Genomic DNA, 16,460 nt, shown 5'->3' on the forward strand with positions numbered 1-16,460 from the left:
TGGTATGTAAGGGGTTAAACTGCCAGGATCTAAACTGATTTTATCCTGTATAATCTTTTAGAAGTAGTAGAGATACATTTTCTTAGACTTTGTTAAACAATCTATAGCTAAAATATGTATTAATTTACCAAGGTGTAACCCGTTGTTGTCTGCCTTCCTTTTCATTCATATACCCCTCCTATCCCCCTTTCTCTCTCCCCCTTTAAGGGCTCATTAAGAGCAATCTAGCACTTATTTAATAACATGCAAAAGGTTATAAATTAATGTTATACACAAGCTTTGATCTATGTTATACCATTATAAATCTAATAAAAACAGAATTAAAAACAAAAAAAAAAACTATTTTGGAACATCAAAAAAACAAGAAATATTTTGGTAAACATAAAAACAAAAGAAAAACTGCCAGGATCTGATGTTTTGCCACTTCTGGCGGTTAAAGTAGGAGCCTGGCTGTCATTACTCTGCCAAGCTACTGTCTTAAAAAAATGTTTGCGCACATTTAAATGAGTAAGGTCAGTAAAAAAGGCATATTGGCCGTCACTAAGAGGTTAACCTTCAATTGTTTCTAGTAACTGCAGCAAAAATCAGATACACACAACTTTGGCCCATTCATTAAGGGTTAAAAAGTAATAATAAATTTGGTAATAATTGCCTCCAGTATGCAGGATTACCAGGAAGACTATCATTTACCTAGGCATTGTAGTTAGGGAGGGTCTGCTGGATCATGTTTCCCAAGTGCTGTGTAAGGTCACTGCCCTTCCTTTCTGCTTTTGTCCAGCACTGAGAGGGTTAATCAGTATTGACAGGGATAACCAGCTCTTTGCCTCTCAGTTCACCTGTGGGGTTAATTAGGCATTACTCCCCTATTTAAGGTGAGCTGATGGACTACCTGGTTGCCTTTGAATTGGTGTTTGTTAGTCCATGACAATCAGCCTTCATTGGTCATTCTGTTCTGTATCAGTTCTGCCCGCTCTCTGTGTTGTCTTACAGTCTAACTTCTGTCTTATCTGTGTCCTGTCTGCCTCTGTCTTGGGTCTGTTTTCTGACCTTCTGTTCTGTCTGAGGCATCTTCCATATCTGCATCTGTTCTTTCTTACGTTTACTTTCTGTCAGTTTCATGTCAGTTTGTCTTTGCTCTGTCCTGCATCTGTCTGTTTGCCAGTTCCGTTTGGTTCCGTGTATTAACCCATCAGGGATAGTCAAACCTGAGGTTCCAGCACAGGGCCGCCCTTATCGGGGCAATCACCTTGCTTCTAGGTAGGGTTCTGCCATTCTCCTTGCAGCCAAGGGTCAATCTCCCTTTTCCTGAGTTCTGTCTATGCCTTCTCAGTTCTGCCTATATCAGAGTTTGTTCTGAATTCCTGTCTACAGACCGCCTATCTGAGGAGTCAGCTACCGACCACTCCAGGACTGTCCCCAGTCTTGGTGGGTTGGTCCAATGGATCCACATTTTCTGTAAATCTGTAAAAATCCCAACCATGCTGGGGGCCTGGGGTGCCAACAGATATAAGGATGGCTGCAGTGGACTAAGCCATGTCCCAAATGAGGGAAAACCTAGCTATGACTTATACCCTAAATCACCCTACATCAAAATATAGCAACAGAATTTGTAGGACTAATGAAAGACACATGTCCATCCAGTTAAGCCTATTACCCCCCAATGTTGATCAAGAGGAAGACAAAAAAATCCCCCAATGAGATAGAAGCCAATTATCCTCATTTTAGGGGAAAAAATTCCTTCCTGACTTCAAATCTGGTAAAAAGAATAATCCCCGGAACACTGACCCTTATGAAGTAATTAGTGACTATAACATATAATTATGTTACACGTAAGAAAGACATCCAGACCCCTATTGTACTCTTTTAGTGAGTTCTGCATCACCACGTCCTCAGGCAGAGAGTTCCATAGTCTCACTGCTCTTACAGTAAAGAACCCCCTTCTGTGTTGGTCATGTAGTACTTATAGAAACTGTATAGTATGGGGATATTCTGCTATCTCTTTTAAGAGCATAAACTACTGTGTAGCCCGCTTTAAAAACTCTGGATATGTCCTTGACCTTATGTATCAGTGCATCATCCGTTACCAGCAGCCCCTGGAAAACTACTTTAAAAAAATGCTTCGCTTAGTCATAGCAAAGAGGTTGAGAGGCAATATTTGTCACAATGGATCAAGGAAGAAAGTAATTAGGCGTTTTGCTGTATATTCATGCCACAATTCATACAAATATATGCAGGAACGTAGACAAGCAAATAATGGAAGATGCTAATGAACTGAATGAGTAACCCGTGCGGCATCCAGTTATGAGTCACTGGACAGGATGATAATTGTGCCCACGTCAGAAATGGGTTTTCTTACAGCATGTGAATTTGGCCTTGTGCTGCTCTGCCAGGCAAAACTCTGGAGCATCTGCATAACAATTTCTGATTAGAAGTGAAGCTCTGCCACCCTCTGGACAAAAGGAGAACTACATTTATAACTTATTATAACATCATTTTAAAAAATCACAGAATGGCCAATTTGTTATTGTAGAGTCACACATGGAAGTCACAAAGAGGAGCCATCAAAATCACAAAAAGACTACCGTTAATACTTAACCTATAATTCATACTTACTAAAATATTTCCATAAACTATAGTTACGTCATTAGCAAAAATGTTTAAAAAAATTATAAAATATATATGAAGTTTAGGAAATCAGGACCAAAATATTTGTCATAAATTGTCCCTATTATGACCCCGAAGTCATAATAGCCAGTTAGACTATTCCAGTATCAGATAGCCCTGCCTATCTGATACTGGAATAGCCGCCCTGAAAAGGACAATTCCAACAGGAACCTCCCAATGCTGTCCTATTGCACCCTAAAAAGAGAATATATAAACAAATTTGTAAAATTATCCAGAAGTCAGTATACAAAAAAGGGACTTAAATTGATACATGTTTAATTTAACAATATCACATGAAGCAAGTAAATATGGGATCTATGCTAGCATTACTACTTATGAATGAGCCATACCCCACAATAGGTACAGACCATTGGAAGATCAAATAAATCACCTCAACGGCCAGAAGACAAGATCTCATGTGAAAAACATACAACACAGCCAACTCTTTTCCCTAGGTCATACTTCATAGTTCATCAGGGAGTATATAATATTCCACCCAAAGAAAGAGAGAATAATGCACATGTCAATCAAATCAACATTGTCAGCCCATGGATGAGGGGATATAATTACACGTCCTATGTGCCCATCATGATGACTTTGATAGGGCCGATGCAGGGCAGGAATCTGAGTGTATCAATCATCATCAGTTTGTGAAGGATATGGTTTCTCCTTGAAGAGAGCACCTAGAAGATGTGAGGAGGCTTATATGGCCATCCATGCTCCTCTGGAAAATATGCAAATGGAAAGATGGAACAATACCTCTACAGCGCCATCTATTAGAAGGCACACAAATGAGGGACATTCACTCTGAAACAGCTATTTGCGTATGGTTATCCTGGCTTTGGCTCACAATTCCCAGTTATTGTTATAAGGCTTGTTTAAAAAGTCTGACATTGACTTACAGAAATGCTGTCTTCCAATAGGTGGCGCTGCAGAGGCATTGTTCCATTTATGATAAATAAGCATGCTGCTCTACTTTTTTTTTCTGTAAAATAACAGACGTCACGATGGAAAACCCGACCGACCCTATAAGAGTCAATGGGATTTTTCCGGCATTATTGGTGTCATCGCTTGACATCTCCGGCAATGCCATTATTTTTGTTTTCCTGTTACTATGATGGGACAGAAAAATGGAAATGTCAATGCAGCTGTGAACGCAGCATCCCATTTATAAGCGTTTGCTTTGTTGTGAAATGGGAAAAGATATAGTGAAAGCTGTAATATGTTATTGGGGTTAATTGAGGAAATTCAGCAGGGAAATGGTTTTATTAGCACAACTCCATGAATCCTTCTACAACTGACAGGCATGTAACTAGCAAATACCCTACTAAAAAGTACAGCGGTCTCCAGTCGAGCAGGTTCACAGACCCCAATTGAATGACCCTATTTCTGAAAGTAGCGTTATTATAAGGCCCGATGCTTTCTGGTAAAGCCATCCATGTGGCACTGCCTTGTGCTAGGCTGACCTGAAGGAGAACATAGCATGAACAATCCTCAGAGCAATGATCAAGTGAATAATGACAATGAGATCCTGCATCATGACGGCAGCAGCACAAGCCGACCACAGATGGCTATAGGGCACACGCAATTAAAGCCTTCTACACATGGCTGCACTCTCTGTGCATCTGCATTATAAGTGAAACATGTAAAGTATTGCATGCAGTCTAGGTGATCCCATATACAGTGTAGTGCGGTGTTTTATACTGTTCCGATATTCAATAAATGAAGCACTCCAGAACCAAAGTACTTCAGATACATTTATACATTTAACCCTTTCCAATCCACTGTCTGACGTTTAAAGACATTCTGATTGAAGGCTGTACAGCTCAGATATCGGAAGACGTCTGGCAGGGTATTCTTACTGTATTTTACTGGCTGCATTGTTGTCGGGGGCCTCTCTAGCATGTCACATGCCGCAGTACTGGCTCTAGCCAGCAGATGGTGCCATTGTATAATAACAGAAAGAGAAAGCCCCCTAGGAAACCCTGACTCCAAAACTGGACTGCAAAGGGTTAATGGGAGTTGGCTATAGACCCAAGGTAGCCACAAGCATCTTATAGGTATCCGACTGACTCCTTTCAGACTAATGCTGTGCTTCTCTGGGGTCTGAGCACTTCCTAAGCATTTTATAAGCTTTGCTTTTATAAAGTTAAGTATTGTTATAAACTGCATAAAAAGTTGAGCAACTTTATAAAAACATTACATTTCATATCCTGCACTGATCATTAGTTACAGCCCATATTATATGAGGGGGTGCTGATAAATCTTTGGCTTTACGATCTTATGTTCACATCAATGAAAGTTATAACATTGGAAAGCTAAATCTTTGCAATATGTGGTGAGAACATTTTGTCATGATCTCAGAGCCATTTGTATGTTATGCAGGTTTGAAGACAACATAGCGGAGTTTGGCAGCAGATCTCACTGAGAGAGTAAAGAAGTGCTAAATGTTTCCTGTTTGTGAAAGGGATGTCGGCTAAAGTCATTCATAGTGACACGGTACAAACATTAGGTGATAAGTGGCCTTCATGGTCCACAGTGAAAAATTGGTTTGCTAATTTTAAAACCGACCACTTCCACACTAATATGATAAAGACCGCTACAGGGGATCTCTAGTGGTGACCGTTCCAGAAACCATAGACACCATCAATGGCATTATTCTGGAAGACTGGCAAATGTCTGCTAAGATGATAGCCAAGGCGCTGAATATTTCCAGAAGAAGTTCTGGGTTTATTAATGATCATCTGGACATGATGAAGGTGTCTGTCAAGTGGGTCCCAAAATGTTTGCTCACAGATCCAAAGTGTGCCCAAGTGCAAGCCTCCCAGAATATTCTGCAGCATTTTCCGACAATTGCAGCTGCTGCTGCCTGGTTTGCCGCCAACCAAAGTAATTCTATCTAAATGGGTTGCAACAATAGAGTTAGAAGTGCATTGATAAATAAGGGAGCCATGTAGAATAACTGTGAAATGTCATCGTTCTATATCCCTTTTTTACGGTCAAACCATACACTTATCAGCATCCCCTTATAGCCAAGATCTGAACTAACACGTTTGCCGATTGCTACAACATCAGTTGCTGCTATGTTGGCACATATGCCCATAATAGTCTAACTAACTCCACTACATCTTTGATACATAATGTGTCCTGCATCAAAAAACTGTATAGTGAAGACTATGAAGAATGCAAGCATATTCTGCAAAGACACTGAACCAGCAGGTCATGTTGGATGATGCGGCTCAGAAACCTGCAAAATTCTGAATGCAATTCTGGATAAGGCTGTATGCGCATTGTGTATGTCTATATCTATGAAGTGGTCATACCTTGTTTTAATAATAGATCCAGACTGCTGTTGGGTGTAGATAAGTCTGGCCAGCTGTTTCTGTAAGGCCACTTCTTTACCATGAGCCTGTCTGATGAACGGATGCTCCAGCAGATGGATGACGGATGGCCGCTTTTCAAAGTCCTTAATAAGACACCTAGAATGACACATTAGGAAAATGAAATGGACATATGTTTCTGGATCTTCACCTCCGTGACAACCTCACCTGCTCTACTGCAAGGTTAATGTAAATGATGATATTGGAGAGAAAACTAATTATTAATTCAAGTGCCACAAAACATTGAATGAAGGCTGCTGATTGCAGATTAGATAATATATTAAACCGCACTGCGTGTTGTTACTGTAATTTAACTTTAGCAGATGCATATTAATTATGGGAAAACTGTCATCTCACTGCTGCAAATCTGTAATGAACATTTTAGACATTGGGTAGATCTACTATTAAAAATTCGACAAGATTTCTGGTGCGAATTGCTCCAGAAAACTGTCTTGCATCATTTGTGACACATTCTTCATCATGTGTTCTTAGACACTGTCATCCACTTTTTAAGGAAGTCAAAGAGGCGTGGCCTAATTGTGACATTGTGTGTAGAGAATTGAGCAAAACTTTGGTACAACGTTAGACAAAAACTAAGCCAACTAATAGGTGGCATAAAAGTTAGACTACAGTCAGACTACAATAGTGGCGATTGGGACGACCGTGGGCCACCTTGGAGTCTTGGGCTTGGGGAATTTACCCTAATATAATCTGTCATTGGTCCCTGCTCTACTCACCCCTGTAGTAGTGTCCATAAAGCCTGTACTGAGGAAATGAGCATGCAGGACCTGTGGTCGCATAGCAATGTGGATCACATGAACAGAGCTGGGTTATGTGATCGACATTGCTATGCCATCCACAGGTCCTGCGCGCATATTTTGTATTTCAGCCGCACTTCAGTAGCGGTGAGCAATTCCAGCAACCTCATTGGTTGTTGGGTACACACCCCCCTTTGGAGATGTGCAGGAGTGGGGGGCCCATTAAATAAGCAGCAGCAGGGCCGTAGGAGGGTCGGCAACTAACTCCAACCCTAAACCCTAACTGCTAACCCTAACCCTAAACATAACCCTAAACCCTAAATCCAAACGCTAAACCCAAACCTTAACTGTAAACCTAACCCTAACCCTAAACCCTAACCCCCCGCGGATCTCGTGAAGTAGCACTCGTGCACATCTCCAAAGGGGGGTGTGTACCCAACAACCAATGAGGTCGCTGGAATCGCTCATCGCTACTGAAGTGCGGCTGAAATACAATATATGCGTCCTGCACGCTCATTTCCTCATTACAGGCTGTCCGGACACTGCTATAGAGTTGAGTAGAGCAGAGACCTAGATCCTCCGTCAGAGCCCCTGACAATCACTCAGGGAGCGCCAAGGCCTCTGCGGAGCACACTTTGGGAAACTCTGGTCAAAGTAAAAGGAAGGTGGCAGTAGTGTGACAAATGTATTAAAAGGCATAAGCCTCTTAATACATTTCTCATGTTTTGTAGTACATCCACGAGCCAGACAGAAACCTATGCCCACCCCGAACTGTAAAATGATGGTGCTGTATTGTTCACACACTATAGTAAACATGATGGGCCGTGCATAGCCACACCTCCAAGTGCTAAGCCACATCCACATTTTAAAAAACACTTTAAAAAACCCCATCAGAAAACGGTTGTAGAAAGATTGATAGATATGTCCCTCATGATGATAAATCCAGTGCATTTAAAGAGTGGCTAGTCTAAGTTGTCACTGTCTAACTATTATACAGTATTAGTAAATCTGGCCCAGTGTACCTAGATATTGTTGAAGAATAACATCTATCCAAAATATGAATGGCCAAACCTCCTTTCCCTGAACCTTGATGGGTGCCCATGTCTCTGTTCCTGACTGAAGTATTGACCACAGTTGCTTCCATTCTACATGGAAATTGAGAGGAATGTCACTGTTTCCAGCACTCCCATCCATTACTATATAGACAGTGCCTGTGCATAACAGACTAATTCAGCACTGGACAGCTCCCACATACTGAAACACAACTACACTGAATACATACGATGATACGTGTAATACACAATACCAGTAGTACATGGGACAAAGAGATGGTACCATTCACTTTTATGTCAATTTCTCCATTTATGTCACAGCTACAGGCTTTGTATAAATCACTGAAGATGGAAATTACAGCACATCTACCATCATGGCTCAAGCATTTGTAATTAAAGGTGTCCATAAAAGAGAAGGTAATTCTTCTATTCAGTCCATAATCTTAACCCTTTCCAATCCACTGTCTGACGTCTGAAGACATTCTGATTGAAGGCTGTACAACTCCGATGTCAGAAGACGTCCGGTAGGGTATTCTTACTGTATATTGCCAGTGTCGGGGCCTCTCCAGCATGTCCCATAGCGCAGTACTGGCTCAAGCCAGCAGATGGTGCCACTGTATAATCACAGAAAGAGAAACCCCCCTAGGAAACCCTGAATCCAAAATTGGATTGCAAAGGGTTAAAGTTAATCCACTATATACTGATGAGGGGCACAACCCACGAAAAATTATTATCGTCCAGTCTAAATGCATGCAGGACTGAACAATGAGCATCAAATTCATTTGTCGTTCACTTTATGCATGTATAAAAACTGAATGATGGATCGGCCCATAGAAACAGGCAGTCGTTCATCCATGAATGACTGCCTATTTCCCATGAATGGAGGCGGGCATGCCAGGATGATTTGCGGCCCGCTTCACCTCCAATTCACTGGTTATAATTGTTCTTGTGTGAAAGTACAGAATCAATAATCGCTGGGACGACCTATCATCTGTGCCTGACAGGTCATCCCATTGTAAAAGCACCTGTTAAAAGGTCAGACATTGACTTGCAGGAATGCTACCTTCAAATAGGTGGCGCTGTAGAAGAGGCATTGTTCAATCTTCTCCTTGCATAAATTCCGAACAGGAACATGCATGGCATGCAAGTCTCCTCAGACTTGAATGACAGCTGAGTACTGCCTCTGATTGGCCACAGCACTCAGCCAATCAGAGGCAGCACTTTCTGGAGGTGGGGATTTTTCAATCCTTGGCCTCCAGAACAGAGAAGAAGATTGCCGGGGCTGGAGAGAAGAGCTGGACGGCTCTTCTAGGTGAGTTAATCTTTTTTTTTTTTTACTTTTTTTTACAGATTGCTATGAATTTTTAGGGAAGGGCTTATATTTCAAGCCCTTCCCCGAAGATCATTGCTGCAAACCCAATGCTTTCAATGGGGCCACAGCAGTGATGGCCCCATTGAAAGAAATGGGAAAGCATCACAGACTTCTGCTACAGCTGTGACAGTTGTGGCAGAGGATTCCTTCAACCCCGAGGTCCCTGTGGGGGTGAAGGAATCCCCTGTCACAGCTGTCAGAACTGTTTCAGGGGAGCGCAATGCTCTCCCTATTGTTTTTAATGGGGCTAGCGCTACTGCCGCTGGCCCCGTTGCAAGCAATCGGCTATATCGCCCACTCTCTTTTGCGATGCGAGATTGCAGTGAAAACATTGCAAATGAGAATGAAACCATTGCAAATCATCGGTTTCATTATCATGCGTTTTCACTCACTTAAATAACAAGCAAGCAATTTAACATTTTACATAAACTCAACTATCGCCAGCAACTGCTAACTAAATTCCAGGGTCAATACTCTATGCACAATATGAAATAATGTAGGTTCAACAATAATATAATATAGTACAAGGGTTTTCCTGCAGAACATAAAACAAGCTATGTAACATAATGCATAATTCATATATAAGGGAACAAGACTTCAGGTTTCACAGTTCGATAATTCTGGAAAGCAACATAGACAATGTCTAATAACAATATCTCTGCAACTTCAGGCCGTTCCCTAAATCCACTACTGAATACTCAAACCCAGAATAGGTAATGACCATTCAAATAACAAATGTCCAATGCTCACTAAAATTCTCTTGTTGCTGATTGCAGAAGACCTGCTAACTATTCAGTTGCTAGCAGTGTGCACACCTAACGGCTTTACCAAGGCCGACCTCACTTACAGATTGTTGCCAAATGCTCTGATGTCCTCCCTGAGCTTGGGCCACGGTCTTTATGCTTCTGCTGACCCTGAGTCCCACTGTATCATCAGTCTGCACAGCTACAATCCTTCTGCAACTTTTTACATTCAACCAGCGCTCTCAGACTCACTTGGACTCTCAAGAAACAACTCTGCTTCCTCTGTAGGCTATTACCCCTTTCCAGCAGCTCCTTAGCAGCCTGTTGCACCTACTGCAGCTCAGGTCTGCATCAGCACTTTTGCTTACTTACACAGTCCCTGAGCTTCTCCTGTGATGCAAAAAAGATAGTGTCCTTATATAGTGCTGACATCATCTCACTAGATTGGTCCCAGGAAGCATGTTCAGTCCCGTTTGAGACGGCCAGCTTGGTGCAGCACATTGTCAAGCCCAACACACCATTTAGGGGAGGCCCTTACATAAATATGAGACTTCTGCACAAAGCCATGATATGCTTGTATACGTGAACCCTAAGCAGCAGGTACCTATAGGCCCAAAATTCTTCTTCCTAGCCACCAATGACCCTAGTTAAGCTTGACTTTTTATTTTCAGTATTTGTACCCCCATTTAGCGGTTGGTCAACTTATTTATTTCGAATCGATCGATTGCTTAGCTCTGTTTTTAGCTGCTGCAGCCTGTAAGCATTACGTTAGAGAGGAGACCTGGAGCAGCAGATTACTGGGGAGCCAGGAGAGGTGAGTATAGGCTCGTTTGTTATTTCAACGCATAGGGAGCATGTTTCCATAGAAATTAAAGAAGTTAGACGACCCCTTGAAATAAATGCCATGGCAGTGCATATTCATACACAATACCAAAATTTGTGATCTTGGCTACAAAGGAGAAGAATAATGTGTACAGAGAAACAGAAGCACCTCATGTGTATACCTCGCTGGCAGATAATGAATGTATCAAGAGCAAAACCATTCACCTGAATTGGCTGTGACTAGCACAGTACTGCATGAACCCATAACTGGTGGCTGCCAGATCCACTCTGCACTCAGTGATGTCTCAGAAATGTGTGAGATTTGGAGCGCTGAATCCCATACGAACACAGTCAGGCTGCTTTCAGATCAGCATATTTTAATTATTTATTTGGTCCATGTTTTGCATACTGTGATATAGAGCTAATGTAAATCTATGCATGTGTTCAGATGGCCATGTTTTTTACGGATGTCTTTTAACTCCTTAATGACGCGTCCTTTTTTATTTTCGATTTTCGAGGGCTTGTTTTTTGCGGGATGAGTTGTATTTTTCAATGGTTCTATTTAATGCACCATATAATGTACTGAAAAAATGTTAAAAAAAATCTAAGTGGAGTAAAAAGCAAAAAAAAAAAAAAAGACATTCCATCATATTTCAGTGTGTTTTGTTTCTACGGCACACAAACTGCAACAAAAATGACATAAGTTTATTCTATGGGTCAGTACTAGAGATGAGCGAGTATACTCGCTAAGGCTAACTACTCGAGCGAGTAGTGCCTTAGCCGAGTATCCTCCCGCTCGTCTGTAAAGATTCGGGTACCGGCGCGGGTGACAGGTGAGTTACGGCGGTGAGCTCTCCCCCGCCACTCCCTGCCCCTTGCCGGCCCCCGAATCTTTACTGACGAGTGGGAGGATACTCGGTTAAGGCACTACTCGCTCGAGTATACGAGTATACTCGCTCATCTCTAGTCAGTACGATTACTATGATACCCAACTTGTATCGTTTTTTTTTTGCTGTACTATTTTTATTTTTTTCCAAAGACATTTCATTTTTAAAAATTATTTTCTGCTGCCATTTTCTGCGCGCAATAACTTTGCTGGAAAGTCCTACACCGAAAATAAGCCCTATGTGCAGTAAGAAAAAAAAAACATCATCTAACAACCACTGTCAGTTCCGCTGACTTGCTTATAGTTTTCAGCAAGCGCTTCCTGGTTTGGAGGTTCAGGAAGTGCTGGCTGTGATTGGTTCGCAAGCACCGTGGCTCAGCCAATCAGAACCAGTGCTTGATGAACCAATCACAGCCATTCAATGCGATTTCCTACTGCAAAAGTTGCATCGCACTGCACGAAAACTGTGTTTTCGTGTGATGTAACAGAGGGGAAGGCTCCATGGGCTACAAAACCTCACAATTTGTGGCAATATTCAGCAACCTGCGATTTTTTTCTCTCGCAATATAGCAAGCTACAAAACATCGCTAATGTGAAGGAACCCATTGGAAAGCATGTGTAGCACTGTCGCATCGCAAGAAAATTGCGTGATTTTGTTGTCCATGTGAAACCGGCCTTAGAAATAGAAGTGTTAATAGTTTCTTTTTGTCAATTAACAAAATGCAAAGTAAATGACCAAAAGAGAAATCTAAATCAAATCAGTATTTGGCGTGATCACCTTCAAAACAGCATCAATTCTTCTAGACACACTTGCACAGTTTTTGAAGAAACTCAGCAGGGAGGGTGTTCCAGACATTTTGGAGAACTAACAACAGATCTTCTTGTAGCTTGTTCAGATCCTTCTATATCAACATGTGATCCCAGACAGACTCAATGATGATGAGATGTGGGGGCCATATCATCACTTCAAGGACTCCTTGTTCTTTATCCTGAAGATAGTTCTTAGTGATATTGTCTGTATGTTTGGGGCTGTTGTCCTGTTGCAGAATAAGGGCTACTTCCCACGGATGGATTTCCACCGCGTTGCCTGCAGCTATTAGGTTCTATTGAACCTAATAGCACAATGCTTACGATGCGGAATTCCACCGCAGAATTCCGCACCGTAAAATCACCTGTCCTCACCTGCGGCATGCTCTATTTGCAGCAGGTGTACGCGCTGACGGCTTCCATTGCAGTCAATGGAAGCCGTCCGTCACGATATCTTCCGCTGTAGCACAGCGGAAGATAGCATGAAACTGCTTCCCCGCCTACCACCAGCCGCGCCGAAGCGTCTTGCGGGACGTAGGACGCCAGATCCAGAGGTAAGTATTGGGGTCCCTCAGGGGAAGGGGGGCCGTGACACTTTCAATTTTTTAAAAAATTTTTTTTACTTTGCAGCATTTTTCCACACCTGTCTAAAACATTTACACAGTACTGTATGTGAAAACTTCAACTCTGCTAGATTTGCAATGGCAAAAACAATGTAGCTGTTCTGTGACAAGGATGGTTATATTCACAAGCAGACACAAATGGCAACAGTACATCTGAGATCTGAGCTTAAACATCATTACTGCTATATTTACTATACACATAAGATTTTAGGTTTTTAGTGAACATTTTGATCATTTTGCCACAGCCAGGCGACCTCATGTAGATGGGACCCTATGCTGACAGATTTACCTCTTTGGGCCTGAGACTTCAAATATATATATATATATATATATACACATACACATACACATACATACATACACACACACACACTCTAATTAAAAGGCTTGGGACCGATAGGTGGATAAGGTGCACAATCAGTAAGGAGGCCACAACTCCATACAAGCAAATGCATCAAATGTAATAAATGTGCGCTTACATGTAAATCATATCTGCAATGCATAGTACAAGCAAATACAAATGGCAAAAGTGCACTACGAACATTAATGTCTGAATTTTAAGTTCCATTACTTTTATATTGACTAAAAACATAAAACTGTGAGGTTCTTATTGCACAAGGTTATGTAGAAGAAGGTTATATAGAAATCAGTGGCTCTATTGCTATTGGAGACCCAAACTGTATGATACTTATAAGCAATGAATGAGCCTCACCTGGACTGAACGCCTAAATTGTAGAGCAGCTTCCTGTAGTCATCTTGTGTATCTGGTGCACAGCATATTATTGCAGGGTGGAATATCAGAGCCGAATTCCAGGCATCTGATCCATAAAATGATGTTTCCTCAAACTGCTTATCACTGAATACAGGTGGTGTAGAGTCTCTCTGTAGGACCATTCATTGTGCCTTTATGAGAGTGAACCAGTGAGGTTTAAATCATGCCAATGCTGTGTATCCGAGAGCCTACCCTCCCATTAGCTCCGATTCATCACTCTGACTTGCACACAATGGACACCTGATTTTTTTTTACTTCTAATAATATGATAAATGTAGAATCTTAACATTAGGATTGAAAATGAGTAGCAGAGTATGGAAAAAGTTTAAGGTAAGTTCATAAATTAGGCATAAGCATTCCTCCAAATATTTGCCTAACAGTTGAGCCATGCAAGAGGGCCAACAATCAGCCAACAAACGAGCGAATGCTCATTCATTGGCTGATCATTGATTTTCAATGCTTAAAAACAATCCCAGAAAATGGCCGTTACTTACTGACTGAGGAGTGCATATAGATGCATCCTCCTCTCACCATGCAGGTAGCTGACTACCAAATGGAGGAGTGGGTGATTCATCGGTGCCCACACAGGTGTTATTGGCTCCTCCATTTGGTAGTCAGCTACCTGCATGGTGAGAGGAGGATGCATCTATATGCACTCCTCAGTCAGTAAGTAACGGCCATTTTCTGTGATTGTTTTTAATTTTTTATTTCCCCTTCTGTGATGCATTTATATTAGTGTAGGGACCCACTACAACGCAAGGAACCGTGAAGTGGTTAGTGGGCTCATGTATCTTGGCCAACATCCAACCAATGCCTTGCATTTATTATCTATCATTCACATGCAGTGTGGCATTAAGACTCCAGGGGGAGCCCAGGGTGGCAGTATCAATGTGGTTCACTGATGGATATGCAGGGCAACCCCCCGAATTATCATGGCGTCATTAATAGGTTGCTGGTCTGCATGATGAACTACATATATCAGAATGGTCTGGCACCCTGTATCCACTATGTGTGGGAGTGTACGCCAAGCATCCACCCCCCTCATTATCAGGAGGCAGTGTGAGTGGCTGTCTTATCGGTGTCCTGCACAGGTGTTATTGGCTCCTCCATTTGGTAGTCTGCTGCCTGCATGGTGAGAGGAGGATGCATCTATATGCACTCCTCAGTCAGTAAGTAACGGCCATTTTCTGGGATTGTTTTTAATTCTTAATTTCCCCTTCTGTGATGCATTGATTTTCAATGCTCACTGATTGGCTGTGCATCTCCCCATGGGAACAGGGAGATGTACTGCCGGCCAATCAGGACAAACGATCATGCTAAGAATTATTTATCCCCATAGCAGTAATTATCAGCCTATGTAAATAAAAGCAAAGGAGCTCTGATTTACAGGCTTGTTGATTGGCATTTGTTTACATTGGGCTATGAATTGGCACATGTAAAAGGACCCTATATCTCCTGCTCTGAGCTCTTATCAGTTGTATTTCAGTAGGTCTTTGGATCTGCCCTTGACTCTGACCAAGAGATGAGGATCTTGAACGAAGGACCCCTTTCCCCTCTATAAAATCAGAAAATGTTTTTTCTAAACTATAAAAAGTATCATTCAAACATGGGATATTACTCAAGAAATAATATAGTCAGTGCCACAGAATGAAAAAGTGAATTATATGGTACTATTTATGGATATGCCACGTCTAAAATGATTTCGGAGATGTAAATGGGGCCCATGTTGGCCAACATCCAACTTTTCCAGAAACTAAAAAAACCCTGGAATAAAAATTTTAAGAATTTTAGCTTTAAAAGACCGACTATTCATTGACATAATTGAGATGAAATTAAGTCAAATGAGTAGAGATGAGCGAACGTACTCATTTAAGGCGATTTCGCAATTGAGCACCGCTTTTTTCGAGTAACTGACTACTCGGGCGAAAAGATTCGGGGGCCGCGGGGGGCGTGGGACGGCGTGGTGGAGCTGGGGGTAGCAGTGGGGAACAGGGGGGAGCTCTCTCCCCCCCCCCCCCACTCCCCTCTGCAACCCCCCGGCTCACCCCCGGCGCCCCCCAAATCTTTTTGCCCGTGTAGTCAGTTACTCGAAAAAAGCGGTGCTCGATTGCGAAATCACCCTAAACAAGTACGTTCGCTCATCTCTACAAATGAATTCATAAAAACAATTCTGCTGGTACCAGTTTTTAGTCATTTACTATATTCTCCCAGACCTCCTGCCATAATACTGGACGCGCTGCAAAATATGTAACAAAGTCCTCACTATCATGTAATTTACGATTCATACACTGACCCATATTAAGGTCCATTTACACACACAGATGATCGCTCAAAATTAGTCAGAAACTGTCAGTTTTTAGCGATCATTTTGCATTAGCTACTAATGGGCTAATCAGCACTTTAGTATTTCATTTGCATGTATTTGGAGAACACAGGTGTTCTGTTCTCTAAATACATCACTATTGTTTTCAAGTAGGACAGTGGCTGTTAACAGCTGTTAAAGAATGTTATCACTGCTGCCCACGGAGAACTCAGTGTGCGGTCCCTCTTATCAGGGACGATAGATTACATGCTGACCTGA

The 16,460-nt window shown here is 41.9% G+C and overlaps 1 protein-coding gene across 1 annotated transcript in view; it reads right to left on the reverse strand.

Annotated features, from left to right (window-relative positions):
• The window catches only part of MYO3B (myosin IIIB), a 449,841-nt gene that overhangs the window by 258,955 nt on the left and 174,426 nt on the right, over positions 1 to 16,460 (reverse strand). Inside the window, exon 8 of the mRNA XM_066575886.1 lies at positions 5,988 to 6,143. Within this exon, the coding sequence (XP_066431983.1) occupies positions 5,988 to 6,143 (156 nt within the window). The remainder of the gene's footprint in view (positions 1 to 5,987; positions 6,144 to 16,460) is intronic.

The sequence above is a fragment of the Eleutherodactylus coqui genome, chromosome 8, assembly GCF_035609145.1.
Source record: "Eleutherodactylus coqui strain aEleCoq1 chromosome 8, aEleCoq1.hap1, whole genome shotgun sequence".
Lineage (NCBI taxonomy): Eukaryota > Metazoa > Chordata > Amphibia > Anura > Eleutherodactylidae > Eleutherodactylus > Eleutherodactylus coqui.